General features: G+C 47.8%; 1 protein-coding gene across 1 annotated transcript in view; it reads right to left on the reverse strand.

Moving 5' to 3' along the window:
* Positions 1-14,482, reverse strand: part of LOC135821289 (proto-oncogene tyrosine-protein kinase ROS-like) — a gene marked incomplete in the record, with an annotated part of 64,000 nt that overhangs the window by 10,854 nt on the left and 38,664 nt on the right. Inside the window, 11 exon segments of the mRNA XM_065334342.1 lie at positions 1-22; positions 1,347-1,434; positions 1,986-2,048; positions 3,174-3,233; positions 5,595-5,640; positions 6,635-6,751; positions 7,389-7,543; positions 8,116-8,251; positions 8,931-9,114; positions 11,500-11,676; positions 13,324-13,556. The exon segment at positions 1-22 is cut by the window's left edge and continues 34 nt beyond it. Coding sequence (XP_065190414.1) covers positions 1-22; positions 1,347-1,434; positions 1,986-2,048; positions 3,174-3,233; positions 5,595-5,640; positions 6,635-6,751; positions 7,389-7,543; positions 8,116-8,251; positions 8,931-9,114; positions 11,500-11,676; positions 13,324-13,556 — 1,281 coding nt within the window.

Raw genomic sequence — 14,482 nt, forward strand, 5'->3', positions numbered from 1 at the left:
CTCCCTCGCGAGATGCTGAGCTCTGCACAACAAAACACACCAAACAGCACAAAGGTGTAAGATTAGCGCCGAAAGAAAACCAATCCAAACACGTAGTATCTTGACAATGGCCAAAGGTCTTAAACCAAAAATCCGTTCTCTCTTTGGGTATTGTGAGTTCAAGATGCTGAGAAGGAGAGATGACAGAGTAACGTATTTCTCCGATTATAAGTCGCACTCGATTGTAAGTCGCACCCCCATTCCAGGTTTGAGCAATATCGGTTTGATCGTTTTTGTTGGTATTGACTTCAGTAGTAATATATTGACTTCAGTAGTAATATATTGACTTCAGTAGTAATACCGTATTATCTCTAATATAAGCACAGTCTCCAATAATAGCACGTCTCCAATAATAGAACACCTTGGGGCAGCATTCAAAAAATAAAGTGCTCAGTCTCCATTATAAGCACACTGCGTAAATTCATTATCTGTACCGGCGAAAAAACCCTGAAATGGGTGTGTCTGACATGAATTTGGCATGGCAACAAGCCTCTGAAATGAGGTTGAAATAATAAGGGAACAGTCTCCAATAAAGGAACGTCTCCAATACAGTCGACCTACCCTTATAACGATAACCTCTATAACGATATTACCGTTATAACGATATTTTTCTGCCAAACCAAATCACTCCATTGACTTTTGTATACAATGCCCTACCCTTATAACAATATTGCTATAACGATATTACCCCTATAACGATATAAAATGGGCTGACCAATCAACATTTTCCATTTTATAACAATATCTAGCAGGGAAGATGTAGAGCCCACTATCCAGGTAGGGCAAGCTTCACTTGATAAGTCGCCGGGACATGGCGAAATGCAATGGGGGCACCAGTGGGCACCTTGCTGTGTACATAATGTGCATGTATGTCAGTTTTTACGCTATGAAGAGTGTAAAAAATGAACAAAATCCATGCATTATGACGTATGTGTATGAAATGAACCAGTTACCCCTATAACAATATTACCCTTATAACAATATTTCTTGGTCTGACGCAAATATCGTTATAAGGGTAGGTCGACTGTAATAGCACGGGGCGGAGGTACATTGAAAAAATAAAGGACCGTGCTTATATTAGAGATAATACGGTATATTGACTTCAGTAGTAATATATTGACTTCAGTAGTAATATATTGACTTCAGAAGTAAGTCACGCTCGATTGTGAGTCGCACCCCCTTTTCTACCCTTGATTTTTTGTGTAGAAAGGTGCGACTTATATTCGGGGAAATACGGTACGTCTTCGTGCTATGCTGAACGACAGATCACAGACTATGTGCTGGCGCTATTGCTAGGCTCCACATACCTTCACGGCAACCACGCGCGGTTCTTCGTTGTTGAGCGGTCGGTAGACGCCCTTGTTCACCACGCCGAAATGACCCTTGCCTAGAATGCTGGAGATTACGGCAACGTACACAGACAAACACGTGTACACTCGTGTGTGACGGCTGTACATCCACGTCTGTGCACACCCAAGCTAAATAGATCAAATCTGGTAACTATGGCAACGTAAGCTCCAGACGTTCTAAGGGAGAGCTGCTCATCGTCGTACCGAGTGTGAGTTTGCTGAAAGCGCGCGGAATGCCGAGAGCCCAGCACTCAGCTAGATAGCTTTAGGAGACTCCCTTCGATAGGCATCTATTTGCCTCTGGAGGATCCGTGAAATAAAAATCAATCAATCAATCAAAATCAAAGCTTAGAGCATGCCGGTCCTATCGAAAGAACTTGTTTGCATGTACAGGGGCACGGCAGGGAGGTGGGGAGGGGTACAACCGGCGTCCGGGGCGGGGGGTGTACCCCTGGGGAAGAAAATCTGACTTTCCGGCCATCAGAGTACATTTTGGTACTGCGGGCGGACCATCCTGGACGAAACCTGGTATGGCCATGGTCGTACTAGTGGTGCTGTGTGTGCGCTCCTGGTGTGGATGTTCAAATAGGCACTTACTCTCCCAGTTCAATGAGAGACGCATCGATCTCGTACGCCTTCAATGACTCGTCCAGTTCCACCCTGAAGCCGACAACAAAGACAATAATGGAAACGCGTCAAGAGCTTGATAGCACAGCACTGGGCAGTGCGTTCACTGTCTTGTGTGTGTGTGTGTGTGCGTGTGCGCGTGTGCGTGTGTGCGTGTGCGCGCGCGCGAGTGCGTGCGTGCGTGTGTGTGTGTAGTGCGTTACTCGGCCAGAAACTACGGTTGCGCTCACTGAAGCAGGACGTAAAGTGCACACACCCTGACGCCCTGGACCAGGGCCAGTTCTACATACACCATCACAGTACTTCTACTGTCGTGGACATGGAAATCCGGTCACACGTCTAGCGGCCCCAGGGCGCTGGCCAGGCAGCCGTGGATAAGCGGTACACATGTGCATTTATGCGCTGCAGCGCGCTAGTCGCATCGGATCAACATGTGCGCTGCACGCAGCGTTCCGTACGCTCTGAGGGCGCCGGCCCCAGTCAATCGGCCGGTTTTCCATGTCAACGACAGTACAAGTGAATGCAAACACAACACACAAATACATATACAAACGTGTGCGTGTACGTTCAGCGGCATTCGTACCACGTCCAGGGCGTCCAGGGCCATGCAAACTGAGGACGTCAGCAGCTTTGCACTTTTGGTCGGATTTCAGTGAACAACAGCTAAAAGTAGTCCTGCTCTAGCACATCTCAATTCACACGTCCATTGAAAGTTCACTTTCACGGCCAATGTTAAGATGATGCCTTACCCTGAGAGATTCCTAGGCTCACTGTTTTCTTCACTCCACTTATCCAGGTTATCTTATCTCGTTTCTCCATTCTCATCGTCATCACAACATTGGGCATGATTGCCCGTTTGACTTGCGATGTAAATACAAAATTAATAATAGAATGCAAGAACAGCTACACTGCATGAACGGATTTGATATGCATATTGGTTTAGGATGTTTCGAAGAAGTCGGAAGAAAATGTAGGATGGTCGCTGCTTGGATGATGAGCACACCAAAGCTCAGTGGTATAGCATTGCTGGGCGTACGCGAGAGACCCTGGTTGGAGTCCTGGTGGGGACAGTCAATATTTCCTCCGAATGTTCCCGTTTGTACCTCTCCCTCAAACTAATGAAGGCCTCACTCTAGCAAAAACAGCAATGTAAGTTACCTGTCAGTAGCGTAGAAGTCGTTAATAACATTTGCTCCGTTCCCATTGGGAATAATGAACCTGTCAACAGTGGAAGAGAGAGAGAGAGAAAGAGAGAGAGAGAGAGAGAGACATAGAGAGAGAGGGACAGAGAGATACAGACAGGCAGGCAGGCAGACAGACACACAAACACACAGAGAGACAGAGAGAGAGAGAGACAGAGAAAGAGAGAAACGAAGAGAGAGAGAAACAAAGAGAGAGAGAAACGAAGAGAGAAAGATAGATTTATGGATGGATGGGACCACGGGGGGGGGGGGGGGGGGGGGATAGACAGGTGGGCTTATGGTAGGGATTTCAGGCGGTTTTTTGTTGTCAACAGTGCATACTGCAGTTATGGCTCAAATGAAAGATATGGATGTGATTATCAACCAGCCAAAAAATCAGAGCAATCGGCCAAGGGAAACCAGAGTTATGATCATTTGAATACGGGTGGGTACCCTTCATCGGCAAGTATACAATTAGGATGGGAAGCACGGCACAAAACGGGTTTCAAGAAGGCCATAGCAACACCCTAGCAACAGCCCAAAGTGCTCCAAATCGCACCAAACTTGGACAGCATGATTGGTGGAGCCCACCGGTATAAAATCACGGAATATTTTTTTGAATTTTTAAAAACTGAACAGAAATAACAACAATGGCGTCCATAGCAACGACCTTAGCAACAGGCTTAGAATCCATGAAACTGCTGCTCATTGTATCAAAATTCACCTGTTGGATAAATGTACATACTGATATGGCATAGCATACATGTACCAATTAATGTTTGAACAAGAAACAGGACAATGAGCTTCCAGGCCGAAGTAAAAATATAGTATACATGTATCTACAAGTGACGCGCTCAGCAAAAGTGGTTGCGACTGGCCTCACAATTAATACGCGACATTGCAATGTTCACATGCCAGAAGGAGAGACAGAGGCTCAGCAGCAGCAACAACAGCAACAGCACTCTCACACACCATTTCAAGCATACATATAGAGCTGTTCATCCATGAACACGCGCACCCACCACCAGTCCGTGCGCCAACACCCACCCACACGCACACGTGTGTGCGCGCGCGCACACACACACACACACACACACACACCCACACACACACATACTACTATTATAGCATGACTGCCCCATAGGGCCACGTCACTCCCTTGTGACAGGGAGCCAGAGTCAGGGTAAGAGAGTCCATGCTGGCGAGCCACATGCCGGTTGACATCTCGTTTTAGCCGAGAACGTTTAAAGCAACCAGAGGAGAGGAGGAGAGTCAATGCTAAAGGCCGATGTGTCAGGTTCGGCGCATGGAACACACAACAGATTTCTGCAGTTTCCCTTTTTCTTGCTAATTCTTCTTCCAGATCAATGATTTTCTTTGACAGGCTTTCAACAGATTTTTTTTCAAATTTACTGGCATTTTCTTTTTGAATGTCACACGATTCAGTACCGACATTATGTGCTGGGATGACATCCAGTTCAGGCAGAACGAACGGCTGACAAAGCAGTTCGCTGATGGCGTCCTCGGCTTTGTCCTTCAGCAGCTTCTTCCGTCGGTATCTCACCCGCTTGACTTTCGTCCCAACTGCTTTCGCGTTCACTTTGTCTATTTCCTTGCCATCCACTGCTGACAACATGTTAACAGCAAAATCAGCGACTGCATTAAATTATATTTGCGTGTTTGTAGTCCACGACAGAAGTTCAAGGACGAGGCTGTTCGTCAGCTGGCCAGGACTATCCACTGCTACCCGCCCTGATGGCGAGTCAAGACGGAGCGCATTGCAACTGTTTACACGTCAGAGACAGCTTCTTGCACAGAGGGCCAATCCAAGACTCGTCTTTCTCGCACGCCATGGCGTTCTACTAAATTTCGCGAACAACCGCGACTCGTCAGCTAGATACAAGGAACTGATCTAAACTAAATCGAGGGTGCAGAATCCGATTATCGATGTTGCGAGTGTGTGCAATGCTTGCATCAAATCGAAAATCGACTTTGAAATCATTGAAAGACGCACGAATCCAGTCTTTTTTACGCCATTTCACCGAGATTGGTACCAAATGAAAGCTCAAAACCTCTACTCTCATGTAAACCCGTTCGATTTTGTCTCCAAGCGTCACTGCACCATCCAGTGACAGTTGAACGCCTCCGCAAAAATTGTGCCATGCGCAGATCCCCAAATCAATGCAGCTGCATGAAGGCTCTTTCGGGCCAAAAAGTCACGTGACTGAAATCCCTACTTATGGAAATACGGATGGATGGATGGACGGATGGATGAAGAGAAACAGAGAGACAGTGATAGAGAACAGCACTGTTCAAAGGATTCGGTCTAACCGCAAAAGCAACAACACAGGACCAGCAGCAACAACTACGCTATCGGCAGAAACAGGATGTCACTTACGGCGGAGGCAGGAGACCGTCTTTCTCGCTCTGTCGACGATAAACGACTGACAGGAAGAAAAAAAAGAAGAGAAGTTCACAGATACAGACGCCCGTTTACAAGAATGTTCACACCACAGCAAATCAGAATAAGAACGCCCGGACTAGGCTTCACAAACCATTTCCAGACCGACATCCAAAGCCAGGACAGTCAGCACGTCAGACACATCCTGGGCTAGCTCTCATCTGCTGTATTTCCCCGAATTTGAGCTGTGAGGAATCGAGCCATAGTGACTACTTCTACGAGGTAGACACAAATATTTCCGTTTTTTAGCATAAAAAATATGCTACAAGGAAGGATATCCACACGCTTTATCGAACTGGTTCTGTTCATAAGAACGCAGTTTCTTTATCACAGAAGCACCTTAGGACGTGGATAGAAAGTACGGTAACTCCCCGAATATAAGTTGCACCCTTTTTACACAAAACTTAAAGAGCAAAGAAGGACTAGCAACCAATGTACATTACGGGAATCTCCCAAGAACACCATATGTGACATCCTAGGGAGATCATAGCATCTTGACCGGGACATCACGATTATAACCCCACATCTATTGAAACGTTCTGTTGGAGAGGATGCACACTTCTTTCTCAGGTGGACAAAGAGTCACATCCGCGATTATGCGCTTGGGAGTCCGTGCAGGAGATTTATAATGTTATATTTTCTCGGCTCTTGGGCAGAAACGGACTACCCTTCAAAATGACACTTTGCCAGATAGCAGTTCATACAATACAGCAAAAACCTGGTGTAAGCGACCACCCCACGGTGCAAGCAAAATCGGTCGTTAAAGCCAGGTGGTCTTTAGAAGCAGGTCCCACAGTTTCTGTGTAGAACTGTCCATGCATGGGGAAAGGGTCGTTAAGAGCTGGTGGTCGCTTACACCAGGTTTTACTGTAATGGCTATTTTCATGATGTGCCATGAAGTGCAAACAGTAAAAACATAAAAAACAATATTTTGATGAAGCCCCTGCAGTGGTATAATTATGTTTGGTGTGCCTTACCAATGGTCACGACTATCAGTAAGATGAGCAGGACTCCACCACCCGCTGCGACGCCGATGATCAAAGGAAGGTTGTCGCTGCCGCCATCACCTTCATTTCCCACTGCCGTCAGGTTTGCTGTACGTGGCAGACAAGGAGAGAAGGAAAAGAGTATGAGAGAGAGAGAGAGAGAGAGAGAGAGAGAGAGAGAGGGAGGGAGAGAGAGAGAGAGAGAGAGAGAGAGAGAGAGAGAGAGAGAGAGAGAGAGAGAGAGAGAGAGAGAGAGAGAGAGAGAGAGAGAGAGAGAGAGGGAGAGAAAGAGAGAGTGAGTGAGTGAGAGAGGGAGAGAAAGAGAGAGAGAGAGAGAGAGAGAGAGAGAGAGAGAGAGAGAGAGAGAAAGAGAGAGAGTGAGCGTGTGAGTGAGAGAAAGAGAGAGAGAGAGGGAGAGAAAGAGAGAGAAAGAGGGAGAGAAAGAGAGAGAGAGAGAGAGAGAGAGAGAGAGAGAGAGAGAGAGAGACTAGAGAGAGAGAGAGAGCGAGAGAGCGTGAGAGAGAGAGAGAGAGAGAGAGAGAGAGAGCATGTTGGTGAAGGGCGTGGGCATGCAGGATCCCAGACTCAAACACACGGCAAGAAACAATGACCAGCTACTGTGTCTCCTCACAGGGACTGTTATTTTTCAGAATATGGCTTTCCACTTGTTGATTTCTGGAGATTCAAAACCTCAACTCCCTTCCAAACCCATCAGTTCCATGAAGAGAGAAGCGTGCACACTTACTAATTTGCACCACGTTGGACGGACCACTCAGTCCCAGGGAATTCCTTGCCAGCACCACCACGAATCTGTAGCTTGCATCCTCTGGAGCCTCGGCGCCCAGACGGTTGTCCTGCGTCGGCGATCCCGTCGTGTTGATGGTAACCATGGCGCCGCTCCTGCACCAGTGGTACAAACACAGCACACGCACACAATGCATGCACGCGTGTACACACACACACACACGCACACATGTGCACACACACATACACACGCACATACACACATGCACACATACACACATACACATATGCATAATATTATAATATTTGAAGTATAGCATGGATCCTGACAAGCAAGCACTGTTCTGGGTGTTACTGTCCCAAAATAGTATTAGTACTGTCCTGGGGCACTACTGTTCCAGGGTCCTACTATTCCAGGGTACAACTGTTCCGGGGTACAATTGCTCCGGGGTACAACTGTTCCAGGATACAACTGTTCCGGGGTACAACTGTTCCGGGGTACAACTGTTCCGGGGTACAACTGTTCCGGGGTACAACTGTTCCGGGGTACAACTGTTCCGGGGTACAACTGTTCCGGGGTACAACTTTTCCGGGTTACTTTTTCTCTGGGGCACAGCTGTTCCGGGGTACTTTTGCTCTGGGGTACAACTGTTCAGTGGTACTACCGTTCCGGGGTACAACTGTTCCTGGGTATAACTATTCCGGGGTACAGCTGCTCCCCCACGTACACTGTGGTGATCTCCAGCATGTACGATGGTATCTGGCTGGAGTCTCGTCGGCAAAGCGGTGCTCTCCAGCTGTACTCAAACGTCCCGGATGTTGTGCTCACAACGCGCAGATCCGTGGGAGCATCAGGTCGTGTTCCTGCACACATACACACACACGCACACACAGACATGTGCACAGATCACACACACACACACACACACACACACGCACGCACGCACGCACGCACGCACGCACGCACGCACGCACGCACTCACGCACGCACGCACGCACGCACGCACACACGCACACACACACACACATACATGCAGCACATCATACCATGGTGAGGTTTTAGGTTATTCTCCTGATGGATAATCGCCCCTCCGAAATCGTAAGAGGAAAGCACTATTCACATACATAGCCTAGAAGGAGAACTAAGGCCCTCTGCAGACTACGTACATAGAACATCCAGTACAAAATCACATAAAACCTAAAAGGCAACATTTTTCCACGCCTGCATTCAGACTACACATTTATATGCAACATACAGGCAACCTTTGACCCTGTACAATTGCGCAAGTCTCATTATGCGTATTAAAGTTGGATGGGACTTTGCGCTGGGCATGCAAATTCTGTCGTTATTCGCGATTGTCGTGATACCCGCAGTCGTTATTAGCGAAGTCGACTTTACCCGGAGTGTGGGGGTGATCTTACCCTGACATTACACCTTTCCAAGGGATCTAATTACCGGGGGAGGGGGTATGGACCTACCCCGGGAATGGACCTGCCCTAGAACCTTAGTTACCCTAGGACCTCAGTTACGGGGGGCACTTACCCTGAGCTACAAGTGTAGGCTGTTGAGTAGCTGTGTAGACATCACCAGAAGGGTACGTATAGCGAACGGTCGTCGAGTAAATCACGCCGCCCTCCAGAGAGGAAAACATATACCTGGAGCTGTTGACAGGAACGACGACGGGAACAGCAGCCCCGGAGCACGTCATGTCCGATGAGCATAAAGGCTGTTGAAGGAACACACACACACACACACACACACACACACACACACACACACACACACACACACACACACACACACACATACACACACATACACACACATACATATACAGAAGAAAGAAATAATACAAAATGGCCCAATATCTGAGAAAATCGACCTTCGGGGCTGTTTTGGTGAAATTGATTTTTTTTATTGCAAATTGATGTCTTGCCTTTGTAGAGTACTGTGACTTCGTTACACGGCCATCAGACCAATATTGACCATGTAGAAATGCATTCTACAGTCAGGAGTCATGTTAATGAATTGTTCTTTTTTTACAATTTTGAAAGACCAGTGTGTTTGGAGCCACCAAAAATTGTTTCCATGTGATATCAATAGCCAACTAATATAGTAAAGTGTTTTGACTGTTCAGGTACTTCATTTCCAGCATTCCGTGACTTTATTGAGGTTGTGTAGTTGCAACAGCAGCAATAGCAGCATTAGAAGGAGAGGTGATTGATCTGTTCTTCTGGTGATGGACATGCTTGACAGGATAGTCTGCAACAGATTTTGACGGAACACCATGATACATGTGACAGCATTCACATACTTATTGTGAAGGAGTCAAACAGAGCAAATGCGTCCAGATTCGCCTTGTTGCACTTTGTGGAGACTGACCATTTCCAAACATCAGTAAACCAGCCTGACAAGCGTTTCACACCACCAACTCAAAAGTAACAGAATGTTACTCGAGATTGCCCAGCCTCATGTGCTCCGTGATGGTCTGATTCGCCATTATTAGCTCGAGTATCGAGCCTGCCATCCCAAACATTTTAGGATCATCGTCGCAAAGAAAACTCGCATCATTTCGTGCTGTTTTAGCAGGTCTGGCGTGACACTCAGGAAACAGTTCTGCCACTCGCGCAAGGGCGCCCAGCGACCTTGCAAGCGGCGTACCCTCAGGAATCCACCTGGTTGTCCTTGCCTGGAGCTGTAGCAGCTATCGCTGAGGCAGACTGTGGTTGGCCTTGATCATACTCATCCAGGCCAAGTCCTCATCATCGTCGGCCCCGACAGGTAAGTACCGCGTGTCACTTGCGATCGATTCGCCTGACATGCGCTCTCAGAACTAGAAGCGCTGTCGCCGCTTGACAGGATATCCACAAAGAACGATGCATCACCGTCAATGGGATCGCGGCTGCTGTGCTCCGTGAGCCCAATAACCAACTGACACAAGAATCGCCTTCAATTTTCTTCCGCCATTGTCGTCTCTGCACTTTGCTTTGACGGAATCGATTTTTTTGCGAACAAATTTGTTTTTAGTGTTTTCTCAAAAAAACCGCGTAGCCCCGAAGGTCGAAAGTCTCAGATATCGGGCCAAATATACAAGCCTTCATGACTTCTAGTGGTAGAGTGGTAGTGGTAAAAAATTCACGGTGCACGTGAGACTCGGCTAGAGGCCGAGTTTTCTGCATCCGTAGTAACGCCACCACCCTTCAAGGATCAAGGCGCAGATGCAGCTCCTAAAGCGGTGGGAGGTGAGTAGATCAGCTGGTAGTGGTAGTGGTACACTATTTGACGGACCTACTGAAGATGGCATCAACAAAATTGTTGCTCCATGACTTCGTTGTTGTGTGGCAATGACGGCAGAATTTGTTCTCCTTTTGGTTATTTTGAAAAGTGTTGTCTCCTCGTCGATTATTTGTATACAAAGTTGCTTGATGACGGTGAAAGCATGTGAAACACTTCTGTAGCCGTTCGTCTTTGTCTCCGTCTCTTCGTCTCCCATAATAAACGCCGTTACTCCTACCCGTCCCAAGTGGTTCCGTTGTGTCTGGGAGTATGACTCCTGTTCGGTACTTCACTGCATTTATACACGAGTTTGTTTGATGATGTGCGGAATTATTTCGCCCATACAAGAGGCATCATCAGAAATCAAGCAGCACTTTATAGGCGATTCACACGACAGGCAAATCCACGTGCACCGGAACGTTGCTGTGGTATTTTACCTGCGAACGAGAAAAGTGGCTGAAAGTGGCTGAAAAGTGCAAGCGAGCTAGGGGGCCCACTTTCACGATAATCTTGGCGTGCACGAGTACATTTACACCAAAAAGCGCGAAACAAGACTTGATTTTTTACGCGGCTCTTTTCAACATGATAATTATTATTGTATGCGTGTTTTGAAAATTTGAAATACTCATGGCAACTGGTGGGTGAATCATTCAAAAGTGCAAACGTGACTGTAGTTGAGTGCAGCTGTGTGAATCCACAGAGTCACTTTTCTGGTGAATCACTTGCTGTAAAACATGCAAGTTCCTGTAGTGTGAATCGCCTATAAGCAGCAATCAAGCAGCAGAAGCAGCAGCAGCAGCAAGAAGAGATAGCCGCACAGCCGGCCTGGTCTTACCCGTGATTGGCAGGTGACCAGGACATCGGAGCAGGGCACCGAGCCCACGTTGACGCAGTTGACTATCGCCGTGCCGGGCTGCGGCATCTCCACGGCGATGGATCCCGGTGATGGTAAGGTTGTGGCCGTGACGGGAGTGCTGCCTGGACCCTCGCCGGCACTCGTACTGGAGAAGACCTGCCGTGATAGCAGCACAACACCAATCATACCGTCAAGACGGTAGTCACAAACACGCTAACGAGACGAGATTGCCACAAAGACACTACCATGACAGCATTGCCAGGCACACCATTCAGACAACGCTGCCAATGTCACCATGACAGCATTGCCAGGCACACCATGCAGACAACGCTGCCAATGTCACCAAGACGCCATAATCCCTCTGCAGAGCGCGCAACTTCACTGATCAGATCTGGGACGGCGAAATCCGTGTTGCACGTCATAGTGTGACATCATGAGTTGGGGAAGTGTGTTTCGTGGTGGACAGCGTCTACGGAATGACGCAAGTCCGACACAGAAAATGACGTACATCGCGGATTACGCTGTCCCACAACCCCCATCCCAGTTGCGCCTTCTGGGGGATTATGGACTCTTGATGTCACAAACAAGACAACACTACCACACACACACACACACACACCGATACGCGACAAAATTACCAAACACAAAAAAGGACATTAGCAATGACGCCATCAGAAGATGATATTACGAATTACACCAGCAAGATGACATTACCAAACTGTGCGCTGTGTTCCTCCACCTGCTCTGCACATCGAATGGACTCGTGTTGCCATGTTGCATGCCATTTCCAATGTTGCTTCAACGACGATGATCACGACGACGACAACAATCACAACCAAAAAGAGTGCGCACACTCACTGCGGCAGTGACGTACGTCAAAGCCACCATCTCTCTCTTTCTCTCTCTCTACAATGCACTTGCACAGAGTGCATTGACATTTCTGTCAGTTCTAACTAGGAATTAAAAGACCGAATTTCCCCGGTTATAAGTCGCACCCTTCTTTTCAGGTTTGAGCTAGGAATGAGTCGGGTAGCATTTTCTTCGGGTGTCGGGTTCGGGTAGTGGTAGCACGTGTACCTGATGGGGTAATGTTTCCATGGTAACACCACAATGCCCCCCCCCTTCCCTTAATAAGGCCGATTCACAATACAACTTTCTGCGACGCGACATGCGACTTGCGACACATGCGACGAGCTGCGACAGCGACACACGGTTCACAATATTCTTCATGTTTGCGACATCCTCATGCACAAGTAGTACTATGCACGTGCACTGCACGTGCACCCAGGGTCGAAACTGTACTACATGTGTGTATGTCGCGTGTCACGTGTCGCATGTCGTAAAAGTTGAACTTTCTTCAACTTCTGCGACAGGTGCATTGTGACAGCTTGCGACAGCTCGAGACAGGCAGTTTCTTGTCGCAACTGCCGCAAATCGCGTGTCGCGTCCCAGAAAGTTGTATTGTGAATCGGCCTTTACACACTGGGTAGACATGCCGAGTATTACATGAATTTGTACAGGTGCACTGTACTTGATGTCATCTGCGACTTCAGGTTTCCGGGCACTATTCTTTACCCGACTACCCGAGGTCCTCCCGGGTAGCACGGGTACCCGACTACCCGTGCACACCGCTAGTTTGAGCCATGTTGTTTCAATATAGTCATGAAGGTAGGACGTCACACTTGACTGCAAGTCGCACTCGCCCTTCTGTGCCCTTGAAGTTTAGTGAAAAAGGCGTGACTTATATTCGGGGGAAATACGGTAGAAATACGGTGGGTCACAAAGAAACAGAACAAGACTGACCGTGATTGAGTACATGGCTCCTGGCGTGAGCGATGTAATCGTAGCGTTGAGCACTGTACTGTTGACGCTCACTGGGTCGTCGCTGACGGACGCCGAACTGACCAGCGTGGCCTCCGCGCGGTAGTGCGTGATGATGCCGTTCGTGGATGTACCGGGTGCCGGAGCGTCCCATTCGACCAGGATGGTGTCCGGCAAGAGCACCGTACGACGGACACCAGGCGTTGCTGGTGGTACTGGAGAGAAACAAAACAAACACACACACAAACACACACACACACACACACACACACAAACACACACAGGTGAGAAACCTTTAAAAAAAACTGCACAGCCTTGCTCAAGCAGACGTCATGAAACAACAATGGTTCATACGACTATACAATAAAACATTTAGGAAACATCACTTCTCAACTCCAAACTCCAGAACCCAGAACGGTCTCTTCACTGCGAATCAAAGATGTGCTAGAGCTGTTAGCCAGTTAGTTGTAGAACATCAGTACCGTCGGTCAATGTCGTGCACTGCTATCGCATGAGCTGATTGTTTAGTAACTGGTGGTGTCAGTGGACATTTTAGTGTAACTTGCAGTTCCTTGGTCCTTTTTACTTTTTATAGATTCTTTTTTGGAGTTTGGAGTTGAAGTTAAGTTTCCTAAATGTGTAAATGGCTGCGTTGGAGTTTGCAGACAATTAGAAACGTCTACACAATAAAAGTTTTTTTTAAAGAAGAAAAATATCGTGTCCGTTCCCGAAGGGAACTCACGCCGGCCGCCAACACCAGGTAAACCCTAGTGGCAGATGCAGCGCCTAACGGCGGGGGTGAGTGGATAAGTCTCACAACCACTGGTGCAAGTGCCGAGAATCCCCAATAGCCGCATCCATGTACCCTTTGTGCCCGGGATGCTGGTGGCAAACGTCACGAGGTACACAGCGGATTCATACCACTCCTCAATGTTGCCGATGTCAGAAAACTCTCGGCACAGCGATGAGCTAAACATGTCAAATTTCTACTGGCTAGCTAGCTTTCTGTGGCGAGCTACAGATACATTTCCCTTGCAGTCAAGCACTTTGGATACAGTACAGTCCGCCGCTGGAGAACGGAAAGAACGAACAGCCTAGAATTTCACCACTAACACCATACTAACGTATACATGGTGACTCC

Source organism: Sycon ciliatum, chromosome 7 (assembly GCF_964019385.1).
Source record: "Sycon ciliatum chromosome 7, ocSycCili1.1, whole genome shotgun sequence".
NCBI lineage: Eukaryota > Metazoa > Porifera > Calcarea > Leucosolenida > Sycettidae > Sycon > Sycon ciliatum.